At 43.2% G+C, this 24,077-nt stretch overlaps 1 protein-coding gene across 1 annotated transcript in view; it reads left to right on the top strand.

The window, feature by feature from the left end:
- Positions 1–504: 504 nt before the first annotated feature.
- The window catches only part of IPPK (inositol-pentakisphosphate 2-kinase), a 93,882-nt gene continuing 70,309 nt past the window's right edge, over positions 505–24,077 (top strand). Inside the window, exon 1 of the mRNA XM_024195658.1 lies at positions 505–585. Coding sequence (XP_024051426.1) covers positions 505–585 — 81 coding nt within the window. The remainder of the gene's footprint in view (positions 586–24,077) is intronic.

The raw sequence follows: 24,077 nt of genomic DNA, 5'->3' as shown, positions 1-24,077 counted from the left end.
TCCCATTTCATTTTACCACCCCCCGCCGCTCACTTGCCCATGCTCATGTTCTGAACCCGACCCCCAGACTCACGAGGGATGACAATACGAGCCCGCCTCTGCCCCCACTAAAGATGGCGGACAAAATAGATCAGCCCTATATCGAATCCTCTCCGTGAAAGTGGAAAGACTTCGTCCCACTAGCCCAGCCTCTGCCCTAATCAAAGATGGCGTCTCGAGGAGCTGACCCAACCCAAGATGGCTGCCGACTGCCAACCAATCACGAGCCTCTGGGCTGCCGGCTCAGGCTAGGGTTGTGTGAGCTCCGGCCTCGCCTTAACCTCGCCGGCGGAGGGCGGGACTTCCTGTGGGAACCGGGCTGCCTGCGGGGGGTGTGGGAGAGCGTGAACACCAGATGGTCGATTCGTGAGCGTTCGCTCAGAAGAACCACGGGGCCGGCGGGAGGGGGACGGAGACCTGCCCGTCGCCCGACGGGGACCGAGCGGGGGGCAGCCCGGGCGGGGGATGGACGCAGAGAAGATGGATGAGAATGAATGGAAATACCACGGGGAAGGGAACAAGAGCCTCGTCGTCTCCCATAGCCAGGTACGGGGAGCCGGGACCCCTCCCCCGCTCGGGGGGCCTGGCCCCGGCTCGGGTTCCGCGCGGGGCTGGTAACGGCTGCCGGGGGTGGCGGCTTGGGCCGCTTCCCTGTCGCTGTTGCGCACGAGCTGCTCCGAGCCCCTCCGACACGCTAGGGGTCGGAGGGCGCAGGTCAGAGGCCATGGCCCCCGGGGACTGCTTAAAGGGATTACTGCTCAGCGGGCAGGGAAGCCGGGGGTGGGCCCTAGGGAAGTCCCAAGGCCTGTCGCCCCGTGGGGAGCGGGAGCAGCAAAGCTTACGAGTGTGTGTGTGTGGTGTGGGGGGGGGGGGATGTAAAGTCCTAGATAAATTACTCTCCGCACCTTCACCTGTAGAGGGGCAGCAAGAGGTGGGGGCTTCAGGGAATTTTACCCCTTTTTGTAGTGGCAGGCGGAGGTTTGTGTGGAAGGGGTGACGCTACAGGGAAATTGCATCCCCTCCCAATACACTCATCTGAGAAGGGGAGCTGTGGGATGAAATCCTAGGACAAGTCTCCCCTGCTGCCTCTCTTTCTCCCACAGATGTAGAGAACTAGGATTACTTTGGAAAAGTGATTTATTCCTTTGTTCTCATTCCTGCCTTTAAAATATTCCAAATTTTTCCACACACAACACCCCCCCAAGGTGGAGGGAGGGAGACTTTGCCTGGTGCTTTTTCTCATTTCCTGTACAGGTAGTTTTCCATTCTAATCATGTATCTAGGATCCCATCTCCTGGTTTTCTTCCCCCGGGTGGGGTGTGGTATGGAGTGGAACTCTGCCACAACTGTGGAAGGAGCTAGCACAGATTGTTTACCTGGCATTTAAACCTGCTACCTTCCTTAAAGTCTGCATCTCCTTTTAAGGGGGAAAAGGAAAAGGACCTGATGAGTAGTCATTTACTATGTTTTTGGAGGGGAGATGTGGGGGAAAGCACCAGGGAAAGTCTGTTACCTTTACACTGTGGGGGAGGGAGGGAGGGAGAAGGAATAAAGATGTGGAAAAACATTTTAAGGGGTGATAGAGGAGCACTAGGAATATCTCCCTCCCCCTCCTGTTCCCCCTCTCAACTAGAGAGAATTGAGTTTGTGGCTAAGGCAATGGACTGGGATTAAGGAGATTTGGGTTATGCATTTGGCTCTGTCATAGACTTCCTCTGTGAATACAAGCATGTCATTTAATCTCTGTGCCTCCGTTTTCCATCTGTAAAAAGGGAATAAATCCATACCTCGTGGAATTGTGAGAATAAATTCATTAACCTTTTATGCTCAGACGCTGGCGATGAACACCATGGAAAAACTTATAAATACGTGTGTGTATTCTGTACTGGATTAAAAAGGTGTGCAGTCATTTTACTGCTGCCAGGATATTATTACTCTTCTTCAGTTCTCTTTTGCTGTGCATTTTCATTTATTACAATTATTAGGCATCAGAACTTTATACTTGCTTTTAAGACAAGTATATTAGTGGTTCTGGCAAGGTTTATGTAGCTTGTATACTATTTCATTTGTAGCCTTGTATGCTAATTTCAGCATGGATATAATTGGCTGTTATTTTCCAAGATCTCTCTTATCTTCTGATACTGTTCATAGATTTAAAACAACCCTTTTTACTATTGGTAAGGCAGAGATGACCAAAGACAGGAGGCATTTGTGTAAGCATTTATGGTTTGAGTTGATAGTCCTTAAAACTTGCTCCAACCCGTATTTTTGCTGGTCCAGGACTGAATATATCAGGTTATAAACTTCAGACCGGTGCAATTGCTTTTTTCCTTGTAATGTACTAATCAGCTTAGCAATGAGAATTCAAAACCATACATAAAAATGTGCTAAGGCTATTGTGGCACCTATTTTTATTTTAGCTTGGAGACTTTTCTACTTTCTTCTGCCCCTTATGTTGAAAATTTTCATAAATAAGTTACTGAGAGGGTTGAATATAGATTTGCTCCTTACTTACAATGTTAAGGGTTTTTTTGTGTGTGCATTTCTTCAAGGTGCAATTTTAAAAATACCAATACAGCATTCATTAGTTGGATGGTGGGAATCTCAGAAACAGTGCTCCACTGTACTTAAGGGATTACTTATTCCAGGGCCATGATACATTTTAAACATGTAGAAAGTGTAGAATCCTACCTTAGATTCCATATAACTGTCAAATCTCTCTTCAGCACCACAAAAAAAGTTTGAGATGTTTGCAGTACAAATGGAAGGATGCATGTTGTTGCTCTAGTACAAACAGCATCAAGCCAATGAATCTTGCTTCTTATAGGTTTGTGTGTCACTTATGAACTATTTTAATTTTAAAAAGTTAGAACATATAAAGTACTGTTTAAATACTAGTTTAGTTTTGTTGTTGATAATCGTTAGTTGTCATTCTAATGGTCTGTCAGTCAGCCAGCCTAGGTGTGTGCTAATGGAACAGTTGCATATGCAAAGTAGTGACTTTGCATGTGTCACACTTTCTTGTATCTCAATTGTGCAACAGTTGTATCTATGCTTAAATGCAGTTCTTGCTTCGCAGTGGGTGATACGTGAATTAACCTAACTTGCGGCTGAAATGCTGCTAAAAAGTCCTTGTCTCTTAAACTTTTTAAACCTGAATGTTAGCATATGAGACATCTGTCTTGGAATCATTGTTTGGTTGCCCTAGAATACTTGACACATCACTCATTCGTAAGGAAGATTGCTTCCACTGGTGTGTGCACAATTGCACCTATGTTTGGATTAGACTTGCTTAAGGCAAACCTAATCACACTGTGGTCTTCTCCTGTGCAGTACCAGTGTGGGTAGGAATTGCAGGTATAGAAGGCCCTTCAGTGTGACTAGTCCCTTTATCTCACATTTCACCAATCACTCTTTAGGTAGTCCGTCTAGTATTTTTCCCAGGTGGTCTTTTGAAATCTCCCATAAGTTCCAAGCACTGTGCTGTGAACTGTGGAATACGTACCTAGAAGGCAATGCAGCTGCAACACGAATGTGGATGTCGAGAAACGTTTCATGAGACAGAGCAGGGTTAATGTGGGTACCTTGCACCATTGATATCCACACTGGTGCTATCCCATCAGTTCACTTGTCCTGTGGTTCGGTGCTTTAGAGGGCCTTAGCAAACTTGTTTTTCTACCTCACTCCCCCGACTGAGCCAGGAGAATGAGACTTGCAAGCAATTGCTGTAATAAAGGTTTTCTACATTGGAGAATGGTCTCCTTTTTGTGAGCCATGGATTTCTATTAAGGGGGGTGGCGTCTCACTTGTCAGAAGGGAGCTGCACATCTTTTGTATAGATTTGCATTTTTAACCAGTGTTTACCAGCAGAGATTCCTACACTAAAACTTGAGATTGCCTAACTTAGAAAATTGCTCTCTTCTTTAGAAATTCTGTATTTCAAACAGGGCTTGAAATAATGAGTGTTTTATATTTCTGCTGTAAAAAGAGAGCTTATGAATTCCCTTTCTTTCCCTCAGTATATAATCTAGTATGTATGCTCTTCCTTTGGTTTATTGGAACTGATAACTTCTGTTCATGTTTTTTGTGTGCATAGGTATACTCTGGTAACCCAATGTTTCATTTAAAATATAATTGTAAACAATTGGTTTGTGTTTCAAGGCACATGATGATTTAGAGTGGTCCAGAAAAAGAGGGATTTCTCTTACTAGCATGTTTTTGGGGCTTAATAGACCAAAGGAGTAATTATTTTGGGAATTGGGGAGAAACAGGATTTTTAAGTCCTGACATGCTTTGATCAGTGTGTCTTTGATACCACAATGATAGATGTATATTATGCAGAAAAAATACTTTGCCTTCAGTGTGGGGAAATCTTTTTTTTGTTTTGTTTTTGTTCTATGCTTATCTTGAAATCTCTCACTTCAGAGGAAAATATGCTTATGCTTTCTGGGGGTCTTGTTTGAGTTACATGTAAAGATTGTCATGCAACTACTTTTTCTATGTGAAATATATAATACGGTCATCAATATCTTTTATTATTTTAGGAATTAAAAGGTCTTCGCTGAGAGAACTGGACTGTTTGTCATTTTCATAATAAATGTGTACTCACTGGGACTGTCATTGTTGCTACTGGAGGTTGTGCTACCCTCAGGATCATATATTTAGAGTAGTGGGCTTTTTGCTGTATCTTTGGGCTAGTCTACGCTGGCAACACTAAAGCGCTGCCACGGCAGCGCTTTAACATGCCTTGTGTGGTCACGGTGTAGCGCTGGGAGACAACTCTCCTAGCGCTCTAAAAAAACCACCTCCACGAGGGGTGTAACTACCAGAACTGGTGGCGCGGCTCCCAGCGCTGGTGCACTGTCTACACTGGCACTTTACAGCGCTGAAACTTGCTGCGCTCAAGGGAGTGTTTTTTTCACACCCCTAAGCCAGAAAGTTGCAGCGCTGTAAATTGCCAGTGTAGACAAGCCCTAAGTTAGCTAGACACCTTAGTTTGATTTATGAATTAGATACAGCCTTTGCAGTTCAGTTTCCCATTTTTGGAGCACAGTGAATAATACTATTTATTAATTGCCATCTCACTGAGAAACTCAATTTTGCAGATTTTTGTGGCATTTGGGGCATTAAATTGTGAGTGGCTAGGAAGAACCTAAATGTCTACGTTTTGACTCTCCATGCCAACACCATTGTTTCACTGTATAATGAATTTAACAGTGGGGTTTAATGCCTTTAAGACTACAGGTCTCAGCATACAATACTCCATGTTCAGAGCAAATTTTCAACGTGGAGCATTGTATGCTGGAACTTGTCTTTATGTGGCATCTGTGATTCCATTTTCATGAGAATTCGGAGCAGCCCTCTGGTTCATGTCAAGTCATTAGAAGCCCTCAGATGGACAAAGTCTGGTTATGTCTGAGTTAGAACACTTTTCACAAATGCAAAGGCTTACAAAATAATAAAATAGCAGCTGCTATTAGGCATTTTTCTGTTGGCTTGAAAATCCTGGGGGCTTTGAATGTAATGTCAACAGTAGAGGTGGAATTCTAAGATTTAAGAGAAATGATAACAAATGTAATGCGATGCCTATGGCAGGTTGATGCTCTTGTTAGTTTTTCCTTCAGCCAATATTGATGCTTTACTAATATTAACATTCATGGTAATACTGTTAATTGAAGTTACAGGGTTTTGTTTGTTTGGGAGGGGTTGTAATACAGTATATCATTAGTACTAATTGTTTGAAAAATGGCATGCTAACATTTGGTGCTAGCAGTAAGGGAAGAATGGGAGAATTAGCTCGGGTTGCATACATGCTATTCCAAAAGCGCTTTAGACCAGTGGCTCTAAATCTTTCCAGAATACTGTACCCCTTTCAGGAGTCTGATATTTGTCTTGTGTACCCTAAGTTTCACCTAATTTAAAAACTACTTACTTTCAAAATCAGACATAAAAATACAGATACGTCACAGCATATTATTACTGGAAAAATTGCTTACTTTCTCATTTTACCATATAATTATAAAATCAACTGGAATATAAATATTGTCATAACATTTCAGTGTATAGTATATAGAACGGTATAAACAAGTCATTGTCTATATGGCATTTTAGTTTGACTGACTTCACTAGTGATTTTTATGTAGCCTGTTGTAAAACTAGGCAAATATCTAGATGAGTTGATGTACCTCCTGGAAGACCTCTGCGTACTCCTAGAGTACGTGTATTCCTGAGAACCACTGCTTTAGAGGAGAAAATACCACTGGTGGGTGTGATAACCATTTCCTAAAGACTTCTGTTCTGAACCTGTTAGTTTGTTACAAGACTTGCACAAAAACTAGTAACGTTATGTCTTCTGGAGAAATTGTGTACTGTGGACAGGTATTTGAAAAGTCCCCTTTGCAGGTGAAAAACTTTGGTATCTGGCTACGCTATGATTCTCGTAGTGGAACCCACAACATGTAGAGGGACTTGACAACTGCTGGTGCTGTTACACAGTGCTACTGTGATACGGGTGCCCGCCAACGTGCCCGTGCTCACTCTATTCAGATCATGAAGATTGAGGAGATTGCTGCTAGCAAGTGCCGTAGACCTGCAGTCAAGCAATTCCATGATTTGAAAATCAAGTTCCCTCTGCCACACAGAGTTCTGCGTCGTCAGCACAAACCACGTTTCATCACCAAGAGACCAAATACATTCTTCTAAATGCAAGAACATTCTGTTTGCTCTGTGTTACAATAAAATTCTTATTGGGAAAAACAAAACAAAAAAAACCCAAAACATTGTGACTAAAGTCTAAATAACTGATTACTCTGATGCTCAATGAAGAAGCTGCCATGATTTCAAACCAAAATAAGTCTTCATATGTAAACTGTTAAAAACATTTATAGACTTAGCATTTCAACAGCTAATGGTACCAGGACACTTAAGATTTTTCAGAGGTATTGATAATGAAATAATATGAAGTTGGTGTGCTTTGTAGCTTGCTGAAACTTGTTTGCTAAACAGTTAAGGTGAAGTTATAAATGTATAGTATTGTTGCCTACAGGTTAACAGCAGATTTAATAACTAAATACATATTAACATCTCTTTTTTGAGAGACAACTATGAAATAACTGACTTGTCAGTTACAGCTATGTTTATTCTTTTGAATGGAGTGTGATGTAGATTCTACCTTCAGAAGAATAGATTTGTTTCCTCTGTGTGCCTTTTAAGATCTTTAATTTACCATGTTATAAGACATAACCCAGGAAGATTTTCCAACCCTTGCCTGTTCATCCTTGCGCAGAATTGTCCTATTTATTAATATCTTGAATTTTGTTGTTTCCTTATCGGCTTATGGTCTCATATTTCTTCTGGTTGCTGTTTTGTTTTTCAGTGCATTACAGCCCTTTGCATTGAGTGTATTTGAGAAAGGAACTAGATCTTAGGGGTGCCGTGCTACAAGGCTATTGTTTTTGCATTGCCGGTTGGCTATTTAATCAAATGTGCAGTGAATGCTGTCAATATCTCCTTTTCTTTTCGGGGAGAGGAGGTCTAGCTGTTTTTATAGATTTTTTTGAAAGAACAACAAAATAAAGCTCTTGCTTCATGGAAGTTTGAAAACTCCAAAGATGAGTGAAAGACTGAGATTTCTTATGAAAGGAAAAACATAAAGTGAACTCCAAATCTTTGATATAGTATACAGCTCATTTCATAAGTGAAATGACTTCCAAATCTTATGAATATTACTTTAGTATCAATACTTCAAAAAAATAGCACCAAAAATGCACAGATAGTATAATTCATGTCAGACTGCAAGTTGAGCATCCTTTTCCTTGCTGAAGGAGCTGTGCGAAGTAATCTCAGGCTCCTGTGCCTACATATGTACTAAGGCCTAGTCTGTACTACAGAGTTAGGCTGATGTGAGTTGCCTTGCTTCAACTGTGTGCATGTGTCTACACTCAAATTTCACTGTGATGAAGTGCCCTGTTACAGTGATGCAGTAAAACTACCCTCGCGGAGTAGCATAAAGTCACGGTCAACCTACTGAGGCCCAGTGTGAGGGTAGATACTACATGGCATATGCTGACCCTAACAGTCTTCCAGCAGTTGTCCCACAATACCCCATTCTATGCAACAATGACCACTCTGGTCACAATTTTAAACTGCTTTGGTCAGGGGTCACAGAGACCAGAAGCTGCTCCCTCCCTCCGTCAGAACCTTCTGCGTGTTTTTGAAGTGCTTTTTTTCCTGATTGCCCACTTTGGGAAGCACACCTAGCAGCTCACCCTTGTTGTGTGCAATTGACCAGGCAGGCTCTATGCACTAGACCAGAGGTTGGCAACCTTTCAAAGAAGAAGAGCCTTTTTTTTGTTTGTCCTTGTCTTTGACCAAAATATTTCAAGAGCTGCATCACACGCAAAGCTACTTGTAGAGTTAGAATTTATCTACTAATAATTGAATATATTAAAATTATTACTACTCACCAATACTTTTAATGTGACTTCTGCCATTTGAATATTAAACAGGGGGGGCTCAAGGCTGGTGCAGGAGGGAGTGCGGGGTCTGGGAGGGAGTTTGGGTGCAGGAGGGCGTTCTGACCTGGGGCAGGGGGTTGGGCTGTGGGAGGGGGTGTGAGGTGCAGGCTCTGACCAGGAGGCACTTACCAATGGGAGTTGTGGGGGCGATGCTTACGGGTGCGGACAGCGCGTGGAGACCTGCTGCCCCCCTGTCCCCAAGGGGTGCACAGAGATGTGCCACCAGCCAGTTGCTTCCGGGAGTGGCGTGGGGCCAGAGCCCTTCTGTGCCACTGGCCAGAAGCTGCCTGTGGTAAGCACCTCCCGGCCAGAGCCTACACCTTGCACCCCCTCAAAAAATGGCTCCCTGCAAGGGGGCAGCCAAAGAGCCGCAGGTTGCCGACTCCTGCATTAGAGACACTCCTGCCTGGTCAGTTGGACAGTTGCCTAAGAAGTATTGGATCTCCTGGGCCTGTGGGGAGAAGAGGCTATGAGAGCACAGTCACAAACCAGCTGTAGAAAAGTGGACTTTTATGAGGAGATTGGATGGGGGATGCAGCTAAAGGGGTATGCAGGGATTAGCAGCAATGGCATGTGAAAGCGAAGGAACTTCACTTGGGATACCACAAGGCCAGGGAGTACAACAGTAGATCTGGTGCTGAGCTGCAGACTGCCACTTCTACAAGGAACTGCATGCCATAGTTGGTGGAGTTTTTAAAGTAAGGGCTGGGGGAAAGCCGACAGGTGCGGAGGAGCACGTGGTTTGGACATCCCTTAGGGGAGGATCTATTAATAGAGAATCTCCATGTCCTAGTGAGGACGAGAGGATGGAAAATGATAAAATACAGGCAGGGTCTGATCATAAACAGTCAAATAAAAAGAGTCCCATTCAGTTACATCATGTAATGGAAACAGCTAAAAGGAGACAAGTTTTTAAAGTGCTTATATACCAATGTTAGAAGTCTAAATAATAAAATAGGTGAATTAGAGTGCCTCGTATTAAATGCCTATTGATATAGTAGACCTCACAGAAACTTGGTGGAATGAGGATAATCAATGGGATACAGTACTACCAGGGTACAAAATATATCGGAGGGACAAAACAGGTTATGCTGGTGGGAGAGTGGCATTATATGTGAAAGAGAGCGTAGAATCAAATGAAGTAAAAATCATAAATGAATCAAACTGTATAGCATCCCTATGGAAAGAAATTCCATGCTCTAATAATAAGAATATAGTGGTAGGCATATATTACCAACCACCTGACCAGGATGGTGATAGTGACTGTGAAATGCACAGGGAGATTAGAGAGGCTATTAAAATAAAAAAAACCTCAATAATAATAAAATGGGGGATTTCAATTACCACCATATTGACTGGGGTACGTGTCACCTCAGGATAGGATGCAGAGATAAAGTTTCTTGACACCTTAAATGACTGCTTCTTGGAGCATCTGGTCCTGGAACCCACCAGAGGAGAGGCAATTCTTGATTTAGTCCTAAGTGGAGCACAGGATCTGGTCCAAGAGGTGAATATAGCTGGACTGCTTGGTAATAGTGACCATAATATAATTAAATTTAATATCCCTGTGGCAGGAAAAACACCACAGCGGCCCAACACTGTAGCATTTAACTTCGGAAAGGGGAACTACGCAAAAATGAGGTTAGTTAAACAGAAATTAAAGGGTACAGTGCCCAAAGTGAAATCTCTGCAAGCTGCGTGAAAGCTTTTTAAAGACACCATAATAGAGGCTCAACTTAAATGTAACCCCCAAATTAAAAAACATAGTAAGAGAACCAAAAAAGAGCCACCATATTTAAATAACAATGTAAAAGAAGCAGTGAGAGGCAAAAAGGCATCCTTTAAAAAGTAGAAGTTAAATCCTAGTGAGGGAAAATAGAAAGGAGCATAAACACTGGTAAATGAAGTGTAAAAATACAATTAGGAAGGCAAAAAAAGAATTTGAGGAACAGTTAGCCAAAGACTCAAAAAGTAATAGTAATTTTTTTTTTTAAGTACATCAGAAGCTGGAATCCTGCTAAACAGGCATTGGGGCCACTGGATGATGGAGGTGCTAAAGGAGCACTCAAGGACGATAAGACCATTGCGGACAAACTAAATGAATTCTTTGCATCCATCTTCACACTGAGGATGTGAGGAGATTCCCAAACCTGAGCCATTCTTTTTAGGTGACAGATCTGAGGAACTGTCCCACATTGAGGTATCATTAAAGGAGGTTTTGGAACAAATTGATAAATTAAACAGCAATAAGTCACTAGGACCAGATGGTATTCACCCTAGAGTTCTAAAGGAACTCAAATGTGAAACTGCAGAACTACTAACTGTAGTCTGTAACCTATCATTTAAATCAGCTTCTGTACCAGATGACTGGAGGATAGCTAATGTGACACCAATTTTTAAAAAGGGGTCCAGAGGTGATCCCAGCAATTACAGGCCTGTAAGCCTGACTTCAGTACCGGGCAAACTGGTTGAAAATATAATAAAGAAAAATATTGTTAGATATATAGATGAACATAATTTGTTGAGGAAGAGTCAACATGGCTTTTGTAAAGGGAAATCATGCCTCACCAATCCACTAAAATTCTTTGAGGGGGTCAACAAGCATGTGGACCAAGGGGATCCAGTGGATTTAGTGTACTTAGATTTTCAGAAAGCCTTTGACAAGGTTTTTCATCAAAGGCTCTTACGCAAAGTAAGCTGCCACGGGATAAGAGGGAAGGTGCTCTCATGATTGGTAACTGGTTAAAAGATATGAAACAAAGGGTAGGTATAAATGGTCAGTTTTCAGAATGGAGAGAGGTAAATAGTTGTCCCCCAGGGGTCTGTTCTGGGACCATTCCTATTCAACATTTTCCAGATCATTTACGAATAAGGGGTAAACTGTGAGATGGCAAAATTTGCAGATGATACAAAATTACTAAACATAGTTAAGACCCAGGCAGACTGCGAAGAGCTACAAAAGGATCTCTCAAAACTGGGTGACTGGGCAACAAAATGGCAGATGAAATTCAATGTTGATAAATGCAAACTAATGCACATTGGAAAACATAATCCCAACTATATATATAAAATTATGGGGTCTAAATAGCTGTTACCACTCAAGAAAGAGATCTTGCAGTCATTGTGGATAGTTCTCTGAAAACATCCACTCAATGTGCAGCGACAGTCAAAAAAGCAAACTGAATGTTGGGAATCATTAAGAAAGGGATAGATAATAAAATAGAAAATATCATATTACCTCTATATAAATCCATGGTATGCGCACATCTTGAATACTGTGTGCAGATGTGGTCATCCCATCTCAAAAAAGATGTATTGGAATTGGAAAAGGTTCAGAAAAGGGCAACAAAAATGATTAGGGGTATGGAACGGCTGCTATATAAGGAGAGATTAATAAGACTGGGACTTTTCAGCTTGGAAAAGAGACGGCTCAGGGGAGATATGATTGAGGTCTAGAAAATCATGACTGGTGTAGAGAAAGTATATAAGGAAGTGTTGTTTACTACTTCTTATAACACAAGAACTAGAGGTCACCAAATGAAATTAATAGGCAGCAGGTTTAAAATGAACAAAAGGAAGTATTTCTTCACACAAGGCACAGTCAACCTGTGGAACTTCTTGCCAGAAGATGTGAAGGCCAAGACCATAACAGGGTTTTAAAAAAAAAAAAAAGAACTAGATAAATTCATGGAGGCTAGGTCCATCAATAGCAATTAGCAGGATGGGCAGGAATGCTGTCCCTAGCCTCTGTTTGCCAGAAGCTGGGAATGAGCGACAGGGCATGGATCACTTGATTACCTGTTCTGTTCATTCCCTTTGTGGCACCTGGCACTGGCCACTGTCGGAAGACAGGATACTGGGCTAGATGGGTCTTACCCAGTAGGGCCATTCTTATGTTCTTATGTGGAGACACCACCAACACCCCACAGAACACTGTAGATACCTTGGAGACAGAGACCCTTGCTGTGAACAGCGAGGAGGGGAGAGATGTAGTCGGGGATCTTCAACCACGCCACAAGCCTGGACCTGTTTGAGACTTTGCCACAGTCTAGCCAGTTCCTCCAGGTAAGTGCGAATGACACTGATGAAAGCAAAGGAAACTCAGGTAAATGTGTGCATGCATTTTTTCTTATAGTGCTTAATTATAAAGATGGCACCTGGCCCATCCTCAAGCTAACAACGCAAAGATACTGACTTTCCGTTTTTCCCTCATACAAGAAGAGGAACAGGTGCAACAAACATAGGTAGGGTTGGCATCCGCTTGTCAGACCCCTATTGGGTTATGTGGTAGGAGAGGGTTTTCAGGGCACTTTTTTTGGTACATAGGATGTCCCTTGTATCCTTCTGAGAGATCTCGATGAAACTTTAATGAAGATATTTTGCAATCCTTTCTTGAAGGTTTCTAGGGATGCCTGCTTTATTTCTGCCATGGTCAGACAATTTCCCATGTCACTGTGCAGTGAATTCGGCTGGCACCATTGCAATAAACAGGCTAGTGGCATACTGGTCCAGGCAACTCGGGATGCCAGTAGCAGCTGTGTTTTCTGTGCTTTAGTGACCCTCAGGAGTGTGATCAGATAAAATCACTGTTTTCTATGGAAAATAGTGCCAATATACAGTGCCATTGCCCTATACTTGTACCCATGGAATAGGAACTGAAATTGTGATCGGTTCATGCAAAAGAAAATTCTTACTCTGGCAGGTCATGGTCATACTGTGGCAGGGACAGCAGAGTAGTGCTGAGATTAGGTGCTCCAAAGCTGAAGTGTCAGTAAGCATTTCTTATTAAAAGTGTTTACGGCAGGGGTGGGCAAACCTTTTGGCCCAAGGGCCACATCGGGGTTGCACAACTGTATGGAGGGCCGGGTAGGGAAGGCTGTGCCTCCCCAAACAGCCTGGCCCCCACCCCCTATCCACCCCCTCCCACTTCCCACCCCCTGACTGCCCCCCTCAGAACCCCCAACCCATCCAACCTCCCCTGTTCCTCATCCCCTGACCGCCCTCTCCCGGGACCCCCACCCCCTATCCAACCCTCCTGCTCCCTGTCCCCTGACTGCCCCGACCCCTATCCCCAGCCCCCTCCTGGGACTCCCATCCCCTCTCCAACCGCCCTCTGCTCCTCGTCCCCTGACCACCCCCTCTGGGACCCCCCCGCCCCTAACTGCCCCCCGGGATCCCACCCCCTTATCCAACCCTCCCTGTCCCCTGACTGCCCTCCCGACCCCTTTCCACATCCCCGCCCCCTGACAAGCTGCCGGGATTCCCACTCCCAACCCTCCCTGTTCCCCATCCCCTGACCTCCCCCCAGAACCTCCGCCCCATCCAACTGCCCCCTCCTCCCTGACTGCCCCCCAGAACCCATGCTCCCTTACCCAAACCCCCCGCACCCCACCCCCTTACCAACAGCAGGAGCTCGCAGCCACGACACCCGGCTAGAGCCAGCTGCGCTCCCCACGCTGCCCAGCGGGAGCGGTGGGCCAGAGCGCAGCCCGCGCGGCGGTGTGGCTGTGTGTGTGGGACAACGGGGGAGGGGCCGGGGACTAGGCTCCCCGGTCCGGAGCTCAGGGGCCAGGCAGGATGGTGCAGCCGGCCATAGTTTGCCCATGTCTGGTTTACGGGAATAAGAAAGGAAATTGTGAAATTATGGCTTATATCAACAATCTGTAACTTACTGACCCTCCCTTTTTTGTCCTATGATTGCAGAGGTGTTAACTGGCCATTTCATCTTGAATGGTCTCTTACAATATGTATGCAGTGCTGTAGCTGGGTTGGTCCCAGGATATTAGAGAGACAGGTCCTGAAGAAGAACTCTGTGTAAGCTTGAAATCTTGTCTCTCACCAGCAGAGAAGTTAGTCCAATAAAAGATATGATCTTACCCACCTTGTCTCTCTTTTATGATGTGTTAACTATTTATGCTAAACAATCTGTTCCAGTTTATGTTTAGCTGTGACAGAGTACCTTTCCCAGACCTGAAAAGCTCTGTGTAGCTTGAAAGCTTGGCTTTTCCACCAGAGGTTGGTCAAAAAAAGATATTGCCTCATCCACCTTGTTTCTCTAACCTAAAAATGTAGCAACATATGTATGTTTGTGTGCGTAAGTTCCCAAACGCTCCGCACTGCATATGTTTTCCCCTTGAGGATAGGATGAGCACAAATGTACCGGATGTTAATTACATTGCTTACCCTACTATAGTGATGAGTGCAGTATAAGAACCAACCTAGAATAATTTACACCTATAGATTTAACTGAACCAATCTCATCCTATATAAGTAATATTGGAATCAAATCAAAACTATACAAACAGGGTGTATCTTCACTAGGAAAAAAGGTGTGCACTTAATTTGAGTTACCTAGTGGTAACTAACAGGAAGTAAAATCCTAATGAAGGCAAAGCAGTTAGTAGTTTGAGTTAAAAGACTATGGGGAGTCTAGGGTTTACCTTAATCTGCTAGCCTGTGTCAAAACTACAAAGTGTCCTGTATTACTTGCCATGTGTGTTAACTAACTTGAGTTATGAGCATACCTTCCCCCCCCCCCCTCCGGTGACAAGGCCACAGAGTTTTGCATTGATTTAAAATCACACCAGTAAACCAGTACAGCTATATTAGTAGAATCCAGAACTAGTTTAGCTATCATCTTCTTTTTCCCTTTATTTTTTTTTTTTTTTTAAATTTGACAGACTATCTCTTCACTCAAAAAAAGTTTTCAAATCGAGAGCTCTCTTGATCTAAAATCCTAGTAGAGACGAGAGAGAGAATTTTTATCTCTATGTAGTTGAGATGAATCCTGTACCTCCAGGTGGAGTTTACCTTGATTTAGCTACAACAAGATAAAAACTACTTGTGCCTGCTCCACTAAATTTCACATCAGGAGAGCTCACTTAATGTGAAAATAAAACAAAACAAAAGAACCAAGTTGTCCTTTAAAGTTAGCCCATATTTCAAGTTGTCCTTTAAATCTTTTCTTACAGTATTAGCACCCAAACATTGCAGTGTGTACTAAAAGCATTGAAACTGAAAACAAAATGATGTTTTCCCCCCCTCCATTTCGTAGAGAGAAATGGAAGAGAGAATCACTGAGAAGTACATTAGATGCTTGAAATTCTCCATTTTAATAATCTGAAATATTAGCACCATGAAAGAGAAGAGATTTTAAAAAAATCCCAAATATGCCTTTCCTCCAGAGGCTGACCTTTGATCTGCCAGTGTTTGGCATGATGGATGGAGGAAGGGCCCAACCTGCTGTCCTTGAAATAGCTTTTAAGTTCCCTGTAGAATGAGAGTTTCAATTTTTTTGTCTAGATTTTTTTTTTTTTAAGGGTCCTATTGAAAACCCCAGGGATTCTAGGAAATGGCAACATGAGTGTGCAAAACTGAGGTTATCAAACTTCAGAAGTGTGTAAACACCTCTGGATGTTGTCTTGTTCCTTTTCATTCCTGCTTTGAACTTATGAAAGAATTAATCACTTTCTGTAAGTAATGGAATCATCTCTCTGCTTTGAAGTACTCCTTTTTCTCATCTTTTTTTCTGCGTAAGAGTGATAACTGCCATGAAGGAGTAATTTATAAACTTAAACTCTGCCTTCCTTCTCTCCACACTTGCCTTCCTTTAGTCTACTGGAGTAGCACTGTAAACAGGACTGAATACAATTTAAGCCCCTCCTTAGGTGTTCTCTGAAAAACTGTTTAGAAAAGTATAGGTTCCTATTGAGAATGAAACACAGCTCTTTAGAACTGAGCTGCTGTTGTGTATATTTTTCTGCCTGACAGTTTATGCTTCTGACGAATCCAGTTAATTTTCCAGTGCAGTATGTCATTTTTTTCATAATAATTTACCTCCGTTTTAGGGGTCTCAGGAGGACAAAAGCATAAATACAGATTTCTAACGCTATTCAGAACTCACTTATTTCAAATTACAGTATGTTGAATACCTTTTTATAATAGGTAAAAATTACTGTTCTCAATGTGGCATTTTGCAATATCCATAACATGTTATACTGTACTCCTCAAACCAAAGATTTGGGTGGCCTATGTAGCTAAAATAATACAGGATTCCAAAGGTATAGTGGAAATTGATGCAGTGGAGGGTGGTGTTAAAGTCCACTCTTTAGAACACTTTAGGGTGTGCACTGATTAAGTTAGAAATGTATAGGACAAAATCCAATTCTGTTTTCCTCTGCTTTCCACTGCCTGAATTGTTTTTCTTTACATAGTAATTGTTTGTATGAACATGTGGCTTTTGGACATGAGAGTATGCACCATATTTCTACACTGTAGTGCTGATTAAAATTCCACATTATTTTACCTTAATACAATGGTATCTTAAAATATTCTTTTTAATAAAAAAAACTAACTTTTAAAGATCTGAGGGATCTTTGGAGGAAGATGTAGCCTTTTTGGGTTATGGCCAGATCCTGCACCCATTTGAAATCCGTTTCTTTTTATTTACTTTAGTGGGACCAGGATTGGGCACTTAATCATTAGTTGAAGAAAAGGATTCCAATCTTTTGTCTGAAATTCTCACTGAAAAGCTTTGAGCCTGTATTTTGGGGGAGAAGAGATACTAGGTTTTTTATTTGTTTGTAGGTGAGTAACTTATTATTGAGCTAAAATTAATTGCAATCAGGGACAGCTTGAAACCAAAACAAGTGAAGAATATGATAACTGCTTTTTAGTACCCAGCAGGATGTATCTGCCATAAGCCATGTGGGACAAAGTGAGTGAGGTAATATCTTTTATGAACCAACTTCTGGGTGAGGTTCTGTAGTATGTATAGCAGAGAACCCAATGCTACTTGATTTCTGAGAAGTAAGGCGTATCTATTTAAAAAAAACCAAGAACTACAACTGAACCTTCCTTTCCCTAGTGTATTGACATTTTTTCCTCCTCATAATGTAAGCAATATCTGATGCATTGTTTACGGAGTGGTATTGTATTGGTCAGGTATGCTTTATTAGGTAAGATATTGACATTGGACTAAATTTTTGTGAAAGTTTTCTTCAATTAAATTATTCATCACTACAGATGCTTAACTCTTTTCACCTGGATAGTATTGTTCAGTCTCTAGAATTGGGAACAGTGGAAGACCCAGTTTGTAACTCTTCTTTTCATAAAAAGAACAGGAGTACTTGTGGCACCTTAGAGACTAACAAATTTATTAGAGCATAAGCTTTCGTGGGCTACAACCCACTTCTTCGGAAGCTTATGCTCTAATAAATTTGTTAGTCTCTAAGGTGCCACAAGTACTCCTGTTCTTTTTGCGGATACAGACTAACACGGCTGCTACTCTGAAACCTCTTCTTTTCATAGATTCATAGTTTAAGGCCAGAAGGGACCATCTGGGTATGTCTATATTGCAGTTAAACAGCTGCGGTTGGCCCATGTCAGCTGATTCAGGCCTTTGGGCTGCAGGACTGTAAAACTGTGGTGTAGATTTTTGAGCTCGGGCTGGAGTCTGGCCTCTGAGACCCTCCCCACTCACAAGGTCCCAGAGCATGGGTTCCAGCCTGAGCCCAAAGGTCTGTACTGCAGTTTTACAGCCCTGAGCCTGAGTCAGGTGACACGGGTCAGCTGGGATGTTTAATTGCAGTGTAGACATATCATTAGTGTGATGATCTGTATATCATAGGCCATTAAATTTCATCCAGTTACTCTTGTGCTGAGCCCAATAACTTGTCTAATGAAAACCTGTTATTCTTGAAAGTGTTAATGACTGTCATCAAGCGAGTCTTTGATCAGTAAACAAATGCTGACCTTGTTAAAGCTGATGGATGTGCCAAGCATTCTTCTTTCAGGCCAAATGGAAAGAGCATTTAAATGCCCCTTTATGTAGTGATAACTGAAACAATAGGAGGCTACCACCAATGGCAGTGGGCCATATGGTGGAGCTAAGCTATGTGGGCTGAAGGGGCTAGAGATTGATTTGTAGCAGCTGTGTGTGTGAGAGAGAGAGGCAGAAAGCCATGAGAGAAACAGATGTGTCACCCTGGGAGGATGCCAAGAGACAGGGTTGCTTCTGGGCACAGTACTTGTTGGAAAAGCAGATGTGGGTTTCTGAATAAGAACGGTCTGTTTTTGTTTCTACTGTGTTCAGGGAAACAGGACTTCACATTCCTTTTTGCAAATAAAAAGGATTGTGCGATTTGCACCACAGAAATACCTGACTCATATTACTTTTCGCCTCTTAATAGAAACAACTCAAAAAGGTTCCAAACATTGTTTAAAAGCCTGGGGCAACAGTATTGTCCAGAAAGGCATCCTGTCTTGATTTCAAGACCTAAAGTGATGGAGAATCTACTGCTTCCCTTGGGAGTTGGTTCCACGGTTAATCACCCTTGCTTAAAAAAAATTGTGCCTTATTTCTAGTTATCTTCCAGCCATTGGTTCTCATTATGCCTTTCCCCACTAGAATAAAGAGCCCTCTATCAAGTATTTTCTCCCCATGAAGTTATTTAGACACCATAATTGTCACCTGTCTTTTTTGATAAGCTAAACAGATTGAGCTCTGTAAGTCTCACTGTAAGGCAGTTTTCAAATCTTTTTGGCTGTTTTCTGCTCCCTCTCCAACTTTTCAATTTTCTTTCATAAATGTGGGCAAAAGAACTATGCAGTATTGTAGTATCAGTCTTGCCAGTACTGTATAAAGAGGGAAAATCACCTCACTACTCCTATTCCCTTCGCCGCTATTTATATCTCCAAGGATCACATCAGTTTTTTTTGTTTGTTTGTTTTTTGATGGCATCATGCTGGGAGATCATGTTGAGCTGCTTGCCCACTATGACCCTTAAATCCTTTTCAGAGTCACTGTGTGACGGGTTGGATCACAGAAACCCCCTTGGGGCTGCCAACTGATGTGCCAAGACTACTTCTGCCCCTGCTTTCCTTGCCCGCCGAGCTTGGGACTTCAGTGCCCTGCCTGGTTTGAGCCAGACCCGCTAGCCTGCTGCAAACCCACACCCAGGTCTGAACCACATCCCCTAACAGATGTAGGCTTAAACTGAAAGCAGCGTAAGAAGTGTTCCTGTCTTTAGCACTCAGATGCCCAACTCCCAATGGGGTCCAAACCCCAAATAAATCCGTTTTACCCTGTATATAACGTATAAAGGGTAAACTCATAAATTGTTCACCCTCTATAACACCGATAGAGAGGTATGCACAGCTGTTTCCCCCCCCCCAGTTGTTAATGCATACTCTGGGTTAGTTAATAAGTAAAAAGTGATTTTATTAAATACAGGAAGTAGGATTTAAGTGGTTCCAAGAAATAACAAACAGAACAAAGTGAATTACCAAGCAAAATAAAATAAAACACGCAAGTCTAAGCCTAGTACAGTAATAAAACTGAATACAGATAAAATCTCACCCTCAGAGATGTTTCAGTAAGTTTCTTTCACAGACTAGATGCCTTCCTAGTCTGGGCACAATCCTTTCCCTTGGTATAGCCCTTGTTCCAGCTCAGGTGGTAGCTAGGGGATTTCTCATGATGGCCGCCCACTTTGTTCTGTTCCACCCACTTATATATTTTTTTGTCCCTCTGGGTTCCCACCCCTCCTCCTCAATGGAAAAGCACCAGGTTAAAGATGTATTCCAGTTCAGGTGACATGATCACATGTCACTGTAAGACCCAAAGTCTTCATTCCTCCCAGCCTGACTCACAGGAAGGCCTGCCTGCAAACAGAACCATCCACAGTCAATTGTCCTGGTTGATTGGAACCAACAAGATTCCAAACCACAATTAATGGCCCACACTTTGCATAATTGCAATAGGCCCTCAGAGTTATAGTTTATATTTCTAGTTTCAGATACAAGAGTGATACGTTTATACAAATAGGATGACCACACTTAGTAGATTATAAGCTTAGTAACAATACCTTACAAGAGACCTTTTGCATGAAACATATTCCAGTTGTATTATATTCACACTCATTAGCATATTTTCATAAAATCATATAGAGTGCAATGTCACACACTGCTTTCCAGGATACAGTCCCTTGTTCTGTAGCTCTTGCCTGTGTACTTTGTTCCTAGATGTAGGATCTTGCACTTTGCTGTATTATAAAGCATTTTGTTTATAGGTTTGTAGATTCCAAGGCCAGAAGAGACCATTGTGATCTAGTCCTGTAGAACACAGATCATAGAACTTCCCCCAGATAATTCCTTACAGCATTCTTTTAGAAAAACATCCATTCATGATCTGAAAATTGTCAATGATGGAGAATCCACTACAACCCTTGATAAATTGTTTTATTGGTTAATTACTCTAGTTAAAAATGTATCCTTTATATTCAGTCTCAATTGGTCTATCTTCAACTTTGAGCCATTGGATTGTGTTGGCTCTTTCTCTGCTAGATGAAGAGCCCAATATTGAATATTTGTTCCCCATATAGGTATTTATAGACAGGCATCGGGTTTGTAGAAATTTTGGTGGTGCCCAGAACGCCCAGAGCCCGCCCCCCGATCTCTGCCCCCCAGCTGTCTAAGGCTCTGCGAGGGAGTTTGTGTGTGGGGAGGAGGTCTGGGGTGCAGGCCCTGAGCTGGGGCAGAGGATTGGGGTGTAGGATGGTTGAGAGGTTGGGCTCTGCGATGGAGTCTGGGGTGCAGGCTCCGGGCTGGGGGTGGGGGTGCAGGAGGGGGTGAGGATTGCAGGCTCTGGGATGCAGTTTGGGTGTAGGCTCTGAGCTAGGGCAAGGAGTGGGGATGCAGGAGGGGGTGAGGGGTGCAGGCTCTGGGATGGAGTGCAGAGGGCTGGGGTGCAGGCTCTGGGAGGGAGTTTGGGGGCAGGAGAGGGTGTGTGGGAAGGGGTGGGGGTGCAGACTCTGGGAGGGAGTTTGGGGATGGGAGGGGGTGCAGGCTCTGGAACAGTTTGGGTGTAGGCTCTGGGATGGGGCAAGGGGTGGGGGTGTAGGAGGGAGTTTGGGTGCAGGAGGGGGTGTGGAAAGGGGTGGGGGTACAGGTTCTGGGATGGAGTTGCAGGCTCTGAGAGGGAGTTTGGGGACCAGAGGGAGGTGTGGGAGGGGGTGGTGGGTGCTGGGGGGGAGGAGACTGCCATCATATGCTGCAGCCTGCTGCCCCTCGCCCTAGCCTCACTGGGGCTAGGGGTTGGGGCTGCCCCTTGCCCAGCATGGGGCAGGAGTGGTGGCTCCTGGGCGGGGGGTGGGGGGTGGTGTAGACCACAGGGTCAAACACTCACCGAAACCCCAGCAGCTGAGGTGAGTGAGGACCACTCCAGATGTCTCCCGCTGGAAGCCCCCTTGGCATCTCCTCCCGGTGGGTGCCAGGGGAGGAGAGGGCTGCCAAGAACGTGTGTGCCTCCTCCCCCTCCTGAGGTGCAGCAGCAGCCGCCAGCTGCCTCAACCTGTCGCAGGCGCTGCTCTTGTGCTGTGCTGTAGCCGGCAGCGCAGGCAGGTGAGGGAGAGGCGCCGCTTTCATTCAGGCAGGGACGCTGGGGGGGCAGGTGGGCGCTGGGGGCCTCTCCAGGCAGGGCCAGGGGAGAGACCCAGCTCCAAACATTGGTGGAGCAGAGCCCTCGGCGCTGAATATTCCTGGAGCCCAGGTATCATGGGCCCATATAACTCGCCACCCCTGCTTGTAGATTAATCAAGTTACCCTATAACCTCCTCTTTGATAAGCTAAACTGAGCCCCTTGAGTCATCACTATAAGGCATATTTTCTAATCTTTTAATCACCCTCAAGGCTCTTCTGAGTCCTCTCCAATTTATTGCATCCTTCTAGAGTTTTGGACACCAAAGCTGGACACAGTATTCCAGTAGCAATCATGCTGATGCCACATTCAGAGGTAAAATAACCTCTCTACTCTTGCTTGAGATTCCCTTGTTTGTGCATCCACGGATTGCATTAGCTCTTTTGCCCGCAGTATCATGCTGAGCGCTCATCTTCAGCTGATTATCCACCATGACCCTCAAATCTTTTTTTTTTTCAGTGTCACTGCTTTCTAGGATAGAGTTCCCCATCCTGTTAGTATGGCCTACATTCTTTGTTCCTAGATGTGTACATTTACATTTAGCCATATTAAAATGTATGTTTGAGCCAACCTTACCAAGAGATCTAGAGTCCTGTGGCACCTTAAAGACTAACAGATGTATTGAAGCATAAGCTTTCGTGGGGCTACCCCTCTGATACAAGAGATCTAGGTTGCTCTGAATCAGTGACCTGTCCTCCTCCTCATTTACCACTCCCTCAATTTTTGTGTCTGTCTTCTGGAAACTTTACCAGTGATGATATTGTATTCTTCTAGGTCATTAACAAAAATGTCAAATAGCGTAAGGCCAAGGACCAATCCCTGCATGACCCCACTAGAAGTACACCCTATCAATGATGATTCCCCAATTACATTGAGACCTATTAGTGAGCTTTTAATCCTTTAAATGTGTGCCATGTTAACTTTGTATCTTTTTCTAGTTTACATTTTAATTTAAAAAAAAAAATGTGTGGTACCAAGTCAAATGCTTTATGGAAGTCTGAATATTTTAAAAACATAAGAATGGCCATACTGGGTGAGACCAAAGGTCCATCTAGCCCAACATCCTGTCTTCCAACAGTGGGCAAAGACAGGTGTCCCAGGGGGAATGAACAGAACAGGTAATCAAGTGATCCATCCCCTGTCGCCCATTCTCAGCTTCTGGGAAACAGAAGCCAGGGACACCATCCTGCTAATAGCCATTGATGGACCTATCCTCCATGAATTTATCTAGTTCTCTTTTGAACCCTGTTATAGTCTTGGCCTTCACAACATCCTCTGGCAAGGAGTTCCAGGGGTTAACTGTGCCTTGTGTGAAGAAATACTTCCTTTTGTTCGTTTTAAACCTGCTGCCTATTAATTTCATTTGGTGGCCCCTAGTTCTTGTGTTATGAGAAGGAGTAAATAATACTTCCTTAATTACTTTCTCCATACCAGTCATGATTTTATAGACCTCAATCATATCTCCCCTTAGCAGTCTCTTTTCCAAGCTGAAAAGTCCCAGTCTTATTAATCCCTCCTTATATAGCAGCCGTTCCATACCCCTAATCATTTTTGCCCTTTTCTGAACCTTTTCCAATTCCAAACTGGTTGTTTAGCAGGCTACCTGCTTCTGATGTACTTAAACATTTTTTTGCTATTACTTTTTGAGTCTTTGGCTAGCTGTTCTTCATATTCTTTTTTGGCCTTCCTAATTATATTTTTACACTTCATTTGCCAGAGTTTAAGCTCCTTTCTATTTTCCTCAGTAGGATTTAACTTCCACTTTTTGCCTCTCACTGCTTCTTTTACTTTGTTGTTTAGTCAGGGTGGCTCTTTTTGGTTCTCTTACTATGTTTTTTAATTTGGGGTTTACATTTAAGTTGAGCCTCTATTATGGTGTCTTTAAAAAGCTTCCATGCAGCTTGCAGGGATTTTACTTTTGGTGGTGTACCTTTTAATTTCTGTTTAACTAACCACCTCATTTTTGTGTAGTCCCCTTTCTGAAATTAAATGCTACAGTGTTGGGCCGCTGTGGTGTTTTCCCCACCACAGGGATATTAAATTTA

Source organism: Terrapene carolina, unplaced genomic scaffold (genome assembly GCF_002925995.2).
Source record: "Terrapene carolina triunguis isolate 2854851 unplaced genomic scaffold, T_m_triunguis-2.0 Scaffold232, whole genome shotgun sequence".
NCBI classification, from domain to species: Eukaryota; Metazoa; Chordata; order Testudines; family Emydidae; genus Terrapene; species Terrapene triunguis.
This window is presented reverse-complemented; position numbering and strand designations above follow the sequence as displayed.